At 38.1% G+C, this 10,387-nt stretch overlaps 1 protein-coding gene across 1 annotated transcript; it reads left to right on the forward strand.

Annotated features, from left to right (window-relative positions):
* The first annotated feature begins 4,557 nt into the window (after positions 1-4,557).
* Positions 4,558-10,125, forward strand: saal1 (serum amyloid A-like 1). The gene is made up of 13 exons (XM_073472851.1): positions 4,558-4,710; positions 5,067-5,266; positions 5,619-5,720; positions 6,465-6,548; positions 6,670-6,749; positions 6,842-6,901; positions 6,981-7,096; positions 7,572-7,737; positions 8,149-8,231; positions 8,347-8,532; positions 8,767-8,924; positions 9,047-9,139; positions 9,723-10,125. The coding sequence occupies exons 1-13, from the start codon at positions 4,707-4,709 to the stop codon at positions 9,798-9,800; spliced, it is 1,410 nt and encodes a 469-aa protein (XP_073328952.1). The 5' UTR covers positions 4,558-4,706; the 3' UTR covers positions 9,801-10,125.
* The last annotated feature ends 262 nt before the right edge of the window (positions 10,126-10,387 follow it).

Genomic DNA, 10,387 nt, shown 5'->3' on the forward strand with positions numbered 1-10,387 from the left:
AAACACCATCACACCCGAAGTCAGCTTGGATAAGCAGCTGTAGATCAGATGTATGAACAGCCTCAGTGTCAAAAACACAAAATTATATTTTATTTCAGCAAACTTTGAAGCATAGATTTGAATGATAATCATAATTTTGTCAACTAATAATTATGTAAAATAGTAATACAAAATTAGATAAATTCATGCTAATATTTAAATTTTGATGAGCACAAATAAATTCATTGAGGCACTGGCAACACCATGTCACAGTAAAAATGAAAGGAAAGTAGAGATATCACCACATCAAGTATGGCCTTAATGGAGGCGTCAACCTACAAGGACAACACCTTGACTGAACATGCTAAAACAATGATTCAAACAAAGCCTGCGTCACACTATTTGCCATCTGCTTACATTTGATAGGCGGGTGGATCATTAAACTATCAAACAAAGTTAGCTGTTACCAGGATTCAGTGTTTCCATGAAGGATCTTATTCTTTTCAGAGCAATTACTTTCTATTCCAAATCACTTTCATCGTAGGCTTTGACAATATCATTACATGCTACATATCCTGAGCTGATAAAAATGTATTAGTGGTTCAAGTTTCGGTTTCCTTGGGGCATCTAAAGCAATCCCTTAAATATTTTTTTGATTCAGCAGGACTATGATTTGCAATATTGAATGAAATCAAAAATGTTACTTCATGTGTTCAATTTGAAGAACGCATCAGTCTAAACATGTCTGCAGGTCACCTGTAACTACATTGATTTTTTTTTCTTTCTACCATCCAGACTACTTGATCTCAGGATGATCCTCCAGAAACATTTAAGCTGGCGTGATGCCAATATGACCTGGCAGATTCTGTAATGCGGCAGGAAAAGAGGCTGATGTGTTACAAATACAAACCATAAAAAACATTTAATATTAACAATATCATCATTTAGCCACATTTCTCCAAAATATTACAGATATTACTTTACCTTTTTGTAGATTACCCAGTAAAACAAAAACTGAAATACACTAAAGGTAACCTGTGAAATCTTGACCGGTAGCAGTGCTATGGAGTAATGTTTTGGTCACACTGAGCGCATATAAGGTGGATCAAGATGCAGTAGACAGCAGGCAGGCAGATCAACTGCAGATCTTATATATTATATTAACATCAGGAAGAGGTAAACAGAACAGAAGACTCGACAAAAAATTATCTGACAACTTGACTTAAACACAAAATAAATTGACAAGGGGATGAGGTGTCGGTGGAAAGATTGGCAGACAAGCACAGTTGAGGGGAAGGAGGAAAAGAAACAGGAGAACATGAACATGGCTGGGATGAACACTGGGAACAGTGCAGGGCAGGTGTAGAAGGAGAAGCAGGCTGGGGACAAGAACAGGAACACAGGAGGGAATCATAAAAGACACCAAAAAAACCCTAAAAACACAATAAGAGGAGACAGACATGACCATGACAGTTTTTTATGAGAGGGGCCCGTTTTGTTCTTATTTCATGCATATTATGTGTACATATACACAAATGAGCAGCTGGGTGATGCAATACCCACTTCAGCTGACAGTTAATACACTATTTGCAAAGAAAAACAGAAATGTGCAGCAAGACAGGAAAAAAGGCAGATTTTGAAATGAAAGGTAATTCTTTCAATTCCTGCATTGATGAATGCTCTTCAAAGAAGTGTCTATGTTGGCCGATATACTGTATATATATATAATCTAAGTACAATCTTATTTTTCAAAAAAAAGTATAATGCTACAATCAGGACACAATGGTGAAACCCATTTTTAAAATACTACTGTACAATCATACAACTTAAAGTTAATATTTGTGGTAAGAGAGTAGACTGCATTATCTAAATTGCATCTGTATCTTGAGTAGCCCAGGATGTGCACTTTAACTGACTGTATTACATCCTTGATTGCAGTCATCCTCTACCTGCAGTGTCAAGTTAATACATATGAGACTTGGCATCATACCAAGCTGTGAACTTTCCAACTCTCAAGGTGATGAAGACAGGCTTATCTTGTGACAGATGCATTTACAGAGTACAGTTTAGGAGGTTAATTATTTAAGCTAACAGGTTGACCTTTAAAATCTGATCAAGCATGTTCCACATTGGAAAACAAACATAAAATAGTTTTTCATGTTTGCAAATTGCTGCTTACTGGAAACCCCTCCAAGTGCAAACAGGGCCAATCCCACAGCGGGACAGCTGCATGATGGGAGAGGTGTATTGTTATTTCAGCCTGACAGCACATATTGTGTTGGTACAGGGAGGATGATACACTTGCCAAATTACCAGAAGTAAGTTTTGATTAGAGGTGGGACAATTAAATATTTGTAATCCATGTTGGCATATTACTGTTTAACTTTCTTGTCTTCATTTCTCATAACACAGACTGAAATGACACCTTAACCACAGTAGTGTGTCAGGATACAATACAAGTTTTGCAATAGAAGTGGAAGGAAACAGAAAGTGGTCAAGGTGTTGCAGCATTTCTGATAAGATTCTCCATTACAATCCAAAAAGCTTATTCTATCATTAGTTATTATTAGTAGTAGTATTATTATTATTAGCAGTAGCAGTAGGGATAGGAGGAGGAGGAGGAGATGGATAATTATTATTAAAAGGACAAGTAAAAAAGTAGATAGGCCTATAAAAGAAACACATTGTATGTTTTCAGCCAGAATGGTGAAATAAAACAACTATGTCACAACTCATACATAGCTAGCTTTTCTGTTTGCAGGACCTTATGCAAAGATAACACTACATGTGTGACACGTTGTTACAACAAAGAGAAACCACACAAAGTCTTAAGTTGGTGTGCTTTGCATGAAAGCTTGGTTGAAAAAACTAACCCTAACCACTATTTGTTGTGCAGTCATACACACCTGTTGCTAAAGCTAAAGTAATTACTGGGACTGCAGCTGACTTTTATTTTCATCAATAAATGTATTGAGTCTACTTTGAGGGTGCACTATGTAGTTTTGGGGAAGATATTTTAATCAGAAGAGAAAGATCTTCATTGGCTGATTTTTTTTTTCTATGTCTAAACAAAGTAAATAAACAAAAGTTTTCATGACTGTATAAACTGAAAAAACAAACTTACCTTAAAGGAAAACATGATTTCATACTGTTTTACTTGTTTATATTTGGCAGACCCTGCCACCTTTCTAGCTTCAAACAGTGTTCTGTTATTTTCCCCTGAGGACAGCTGGTTTATTCAGTTATGGATTTTTTTTTTTTAAATATCTGAGTTTGTATTATAACTTCATTAATATTGTAAATTACAAAATTCTGGTTTGAATTCCTTCTCCGAAACCACATAGTGCACCTTTAAATGTAGCATGATAGAGCGGATGGTGGCATCTTCAAATGTCTTGTTTTGAACAACCAGCTGTTCCAATCCGAAGAGATTCAGTTCACTGTCACAGAAGACTAACTAGTTAAGGAAACCAGTTAATATTCAGTTTGAGAAGCTGCTAGTAGTGCATTTATGACATTTTTGGTAAAATTCCTGTACAATTAGTTCATTATCATAATTGTTGTAGATGAGTTTTCAGTCTAATAATCTAATGATTCATTCATATCAGTACTTGTAATTATTACATGGCCATATAAGACTATGGCTTACATTGGCAAGAAATGCTATTGGAATGTTAATATTATTTTTAATCGGTGAAATTGTAGGCCGACAAATAATATTTACTTTGCTTTTTTTAAAATTTGAGTAACAACTGAAAATAAGACTTCAGCTCTGAAAAATGCACTCTATTTGGGGCTTTGACACAGGGCTATTGAAGATTAAAGCTGTGACAACCGAAGAATGTCAAGTATTTAACTAAATTTATGTACAAGCCTGAAGATTACTGTATAAAATTGAAAATGTTTAAAATTGGCCAAACATTTCTGTAAGCTAGTGGCTAACTTATTAACAAACCGGGGTACCATTAGCAGCCAACAGGTTGAATTAGCTTTTTCCTAGCAAGATGGCTACCCAGACTAGCTAACTGCTGTTGGTGGCGGCTAACATGATTGCTGGAAGCAAATGTTTGAAGACCTTTGTGTCCAGTCCATGGATCTATTATATTAGTCTTATTATCTTTATTAGTCTTACTATAGATCCATGGTCCAGTCCCGGTGTTTCATGAACATATCATAACACAAGTCACAAACATGAACACCAGTGAAATTAACGTGAATTGAATTATTCAGGCTGCTTAAACATTGAAAAGGGGAACTTTGAAACACTCAGCAGCATTAGCCTTACCTGTCTTACAGGCAATATCATCTTCATGAATAAAAGCTGACAGCTCCAGGTTTGGACTTTATGACACTTGACACCCTCGTACTGTAAATCAAATCTGTAGAAAAAACCCTTGTTTTGTTACTTTACAGCCGGCTGACATTGACCCTTTTCTCGATAAATCGCTAAAACTTGTATCTAAATGCAGCCCAGATTGGACGCGCTATCCCCTCCACAGCCTGTCGTTTCCGCGGCGCCCTGCAGGGGGCGCCATTAATTTTAACTTGACGTGGTCGACCACAAGAAGAAGCCTGCGCATGCGCACTCAGCTTCCCTGTACTAAATGGAGGCGACTTGAAATGTCGCCTGGAGACCGGTTGCTGGAAACTGTGAAGACTGACTGCACACGATGATAATGTGTTTCATATCTACCAGCTAGAGTTAGTTTGAATAGAGAGCGGTCACTATGGGTGAGTTAACATGCAAGAAGTGCTGTTTATGAGCGTGATAGCTAGATAGCAATCCGTCTTTATGGCGCACTTGCGTCTGCTAGCCCTCACTGTTAACTTAAACGTTGAATCGACTCAGTTAAGCTAGGCAAAGTTTGCATTAAACATGTAGTGCGTTACATCCAACAATACTTCCATAAAACAGTCCTGTTTATTGATGGTGTTACACTTCCTGAAGTTACACAATAGTAAAAACAAAATAACAAAAATGTACTTGTTGATAAATCTCTGGCTCTCCATGGTATAGTCATATCACCCTACTCTAATCAATGGCACTGTTTTCTTTACATCATGTACTCTGTTACTTCACCCCGTAGACGGTAGAAGTGATGGTGCTGACGAAGTGGAGGCTGAGGGATCCTCATCTCCAACTGCAATACACTCTCCTGTCATGGACCGTAACCCATCACCACCTCCAGACACAGCCGACGGAGAGGAGGACGGAGATTTGGACGCCATTGGAGACACTGTTTACAGCAAACACTGGCTTTTCAGCACCCTGACTCGTCTCATCCATGTAGGCTGGCTGTTATTGTTAACGTCAACAAATTTGAGGCATGACAATTTCACCATGCACTTGAAAATGAAAGCGAGATATCACGTAGTACTTCACTGATTCGGTTGAAAATAGCCAAGTGACTTGTTTGGAAAAGTTGATGGAGTGTGAGATCAGTCAGTGACACACAGAGTTTCATTTATTTTCTTGACCTATTTAATGATGGCCTTTTCCACCACCAATCCAGTCAGCTGGAATAAAAATACTTCCAGTTACTGTTGATGGGAGCAGCTTAACTGTTCAACACATTGTTCCTCTGTGCTGTCGCTCTCAACACCAAACATGTCTTAATGTTTATGAAATGGTCTTGCAGATGGTCACAGAGCATTCAGAAGTGGACTCTGAGGGTCAGATGCAACTCCCTGATGATGAGGAGGAAGATCTGTGTAGAGTCTGGGATATGGCGATGGATAAGGTAAAGGTCTTTATCTGTCTTAAAGACTTCACATTCTTATTTACTTATTGGAACATTTAATGAACACTCGTTTCCACAGAATAGTTGTATTTGTAAAGGAAACTACAACACAAGTAAAAGAAAAAATGAAATGGATCGAAACATGTCATTTTGATATTAATTCTGTAGATAATTTTCTATTTTGCAGTTTAGTTGGTGGTAAACCTTTTACAAAATATACATCAACATCAACATTGGTTACATGGAAATGAAACTGTAGCTCTACATTATGGGATTTCCGGATATTTAAACATTAATTATGATGTATGCTGCTACTGTGTTTGTGTCTGCCATACGTATAGCATTACCAATGAATTAAACCACACATAACATTGGCAGTTTGTTAGGTACACCTAGCTAAGACTAATGCTAGAACAGGCAGCCGTCCCTTTCATGTTCAGTTTATGTTGAAACTGTTTTAGAAAAGTGTTTCAACTATATGATCATTTTAGAGGGAGTAGTTTATGGCGCTGTTGAACTGTATTACAATGTGTTCCTGGAATTTAGCCTATCCTCTACATGGGGTGAACAAACTAATAGAAATATCTGTTATCATAATGTATATACAGTTCAACTGCACCACAAACTACGTCCTCCATAAGGAGAATGAATTGAAAACTGGCAGCTGTGTGCATTGCAGTTCAAAGTTAATCATGTAAAGCTTGGCATATTTACTAATGACTGATTATTCCCAACTGTGTGCAGGACGTGGCTGGTTTTCTGCAGGAATTTAAAGCTACAGATATCCTTCTAGGGGTTATAGCCAAATCTCGTTGTCCACGTCTCACAGTGAGTGAAATCCTCTACAGTTTAAGCTGTCTGTGTCAAAATATTATCCTGTGTAATATATGTTTTGATGCCAAATTTTTAGGCTTTGAGAATTTCATAGATTTTTCTTTTGCTTCTCTAGGAAATTTGTGTGGGAATCCTGGGAAACATTGCTTGTTTTCCTGACACTTGTCTGACTCTCAGCCAAAATGATGACTTGGGGTGGGTAGAAGTCATCATGAATAATCCTTTAATTGTCTTTGTCACATTATTGTGATTCAGTGTAAATAATGCAACTCCTTGTGCATCCACAGAGCTGTGCTGTTGCTTCTTCTTGGAGACACTGATCCTCCGACCCTGCTGGAAACAAGCAGGTGACATTTGTATTTTCTGTAGACATGTGAGACAAAGAGACAGAGACAGAATTATTAATCTTTTCTGATGATTTTGCAGATTGCTGCTGACTTGTGTCTCTCAGAAAGATGTCTGTTCTTTGTGGCTTCAGCGAATACAACAGCAGACGTCTGTGCGCTCCAACCTGTGTTTCATCATGTGCAGCTCTACCAACAGTACTGTTGTTGTTACTCATTCCTTCCCCTATAATAAGATGATGAAGTGTCAATCGTGTTTAAAAATAAATATCTCTTTGACATGCCAAGATGATATTACCTTTAAGTCCCTGTAAGCTGCTAAAGGTTCCCTGTGGAGTTTCTGACCTCCAGTAGTGTTAACTATGATCGGTTCAGTGTTTTGTGTATGGTGTGATCAAGGACTAGCATGCATGTGCACACACGGGAGACATGATACACAGCCCTGCCAATAGATTTACACTATTCCACTGATTAACAGGCAGCAGTATCACACCAAGATTTGCTGCAGTGCGCCAACAAAAACAGGGAAGAAATTGCTTGCAAGTAAACAATGCAGAATTTAAAATACTTGAAACTGATGTGTTTGTTAGACCTCAAAGATACACACCTTCAACTGTTTGTAACCCTTGCTTTTAAAATGGTTCTTTTGACTATAACCCTGTGTTTTTTGCAGCGGAGCTGATCGAGAAGGTTGGGGAGCTGGTCGACAAACTGTTCGACCTTGACGAAGAGCTGATGAAGAGTTGGATCACAGCTCAGCCAAGTGAAGAGGAGGGGGGTGATGGTGAAAGCCGTCTGGATGTGGCCTCATGTCTTCTTGAGGCCGCCAAGCAGCTTAGGTGGGAATCAGAAACTGAAATTCTGGAGAATGTTTTAGCGTTTGAAGCTTTGTAGTTTGCATAATTATTTTTACTTTTAATAGGAATAGGAGGCATCTTGACTTTGAGATTAAAAATGTACAAATCAATCAGTTTCGTGATGATAAACTGCTGGTAATGTGTGAATATAAGTAATATATGGCCAATTTTAACATAAAAAAAATTCTCTGATAAATTTTCTCTCTTTTTTACTTTTATACGTCTCTATTTAGTTGATGCAATGCACTGGTACATTGTTGATATTTTTGACGTCTTACAAAGCAGCTCTGTTTTTTTTACTGTCAGGCTGACACAGCAGAGTTCAACCTAAATACACGGTGCTGATCATTTAGTTGACATTCAGTATTCAACAGTGTTAAATTGCTTTCACAGAACAGAGAGTCCGAATGGCTTAGAGGTTTACCTTCACGCCCTCCAACTCCTCACCACCATAGATGAGGGGATTCAGAGTTTTGGTAAGTGCCGCAAAGTATTAAGTTCAGCCTTTGTAACATCATTACAGAAGATAAACGTGTTTACAATAGTTGGTGACACAAGACTCAAGTGGCATTGTTTGATTGTTTCCTCTAGCTGCCCCTGATGGACCCGGCAAAGCAGTATGGGACTTTGTCTGTGACGTTGTGTGTGAGGACCTGTGCCAGCCAAATGATCTTCCAGTTGTCCTGCAAGAGCAGAAGAGCATTTTGGTTCAGGCGTTTGCTGTGCTGCACGCTCTTTATAGATGCCAGGACCAGTGGTGCAGCAAAAGGGACACAAGTGAGTTTTGTATCAACCCTGTGGTTCTTCGGTTTGCACATTTTACCACAGATTCAGCTGTGGTCACTGAATGAGACCAGCTCTGAAATCAGCCTTTTTATTGCATGTGGTACACTGAATGTTGATTTAGCGTTAGCCATATGGTCTCTGGTATTAGAAATAGTCATTTATGATATATTAGGATTTTTAAGCTGACCCACATGAATAGGATTGGGAACAATCTTTTGCCTCTAGGTCTTCCTCTTATTGGGACCATTTTGCGGGTGCTTCAGTACCACAGTGAGGGCAAACATGACAGTGCCAGCAAAGAAGACACAAGCGACGAACAGCTCCAGACTCTAGCAGAGATCACAGCTGAGTTTCTAGCTGATATCTGCATTCAGATTCCCAAGGTAAAACCAAAGGAGCGCTTTGTTCCTTTCTTCGTTTTTGCTTCCTCCTAACCCAATTTTCCTACTGGATCAGATTGCAAAAGAAGTGTCTATTCATTCTGTTTTCTTTTTACTCTTTGTAGGACACTGTGGCAGATTTGGTGACGAAAGGCTACCTTACAGAGAAGACTTCTCTCACAGCTGCAAGCAGTTTAGTTCCCAACTTTAAGACTTCAGTAAGTGCTTGCTCAAAAAAGTACAATCCTATGTGTATGTATGTGGAGTAACTAGAATGAAAGATATCCAAATTTCAATATTTGAGGGGGGCCTATCCATGAAGATAATCATCCTGTCTTCTTTTTACTGTTAAAGGCAAGTTTGTTGTAAAAATCAGACATTTTAAATCTTTCATTTAATAACAAATTATATATTTTCATTTGTTCTTATTACTGTTTGAATGATTGGGTGAAAAAGGATTAATGACAGCAAATGGTAGGGCTACAATTAAGTCCTTTGTAAGGTATAAATGGTTACTGTCAAAATAAATTTAGAATGTCACATGAGTTCTCAAAATTTTATAGACCCAATGACAAATCTATTTATGGGAACAAGATTTTTTCTTGTCAACACATTTCTTCATTAATAGCATAGTCCTCACGTGTGCAAACAGTGATGCCATCGTTTTAATAAAGTCTACAGGAGTTATTTTAGAGCTTGTGTCAGGTGAGGATGTGTGATGGACTGCTGCTGTAGTCCACCAGCTCCTGTGGAAAATAAACATTATGTTTCCACCCTTCCGCCCTTCTTCCTCTCGTGCAGTTTCAGCACCTGCAGTCCATGTTGTCAGAGACTGATCCCCAACTGGCAGACGTGGTGAGGAAACGGTTTCCTGTCTGAGGCGCCCAGCTGATCAGTGTTCAGCACTCATCCAGACTCTCGCCCCTGCTTTTTTATAGTGGCTTCTGTTACCTCTCCAAAGATCCTGCCTCAAGTCATACATACTATTTGGATTACCGCTGGGAAGACTCAACAAGGTTTTCACACCATCACGAGTGACTGACAGTGTGACAAAGACTCATTCATATTTTGAGCCAAACTTAACAAAATTCCCTAAGATTTAATTGTGTAATGGTTTAATGATTTTTTTTATTGTTCTGTGAATGCTATTTTTGTAATAAATAACTGACTTGTCTTTTATTAAAAAAGATCTTTCTTTGAAGAACTTGTGCTGAGACTCTTTTATCATCATTATCATCTTGGCTCGATGCAAAGCTTTAAGCAATTTCAGGAAAATAAAATATCAAATAAAAGATAAATAATAAGTAGGACATACAGACATGTGAGATTCAGTCCACAATAAAAAGAAAAGAAAATGTCAACTTTATGGGAAATGTCTGACTGATATTTGTACAGGCAAAAGCTTTTATTTATTTTCTAGGACCAAAAAAAAAAAATTCCCAGGAGGAAGTTATATCTTCCAAATA

Source organism: Pagrus major, chromosome 8 (genome assembly GCF_040436345.1).
Source record: "Pagrus major chromosome 8, Pma_NU_1.0".
In the NCBI taxonomy this organism is placed as follows: Eukaryota; Metazoa; Chordata; class Actinopteri; order Spariformes; family Sparidae; genus Pagrus; species Pagrus major.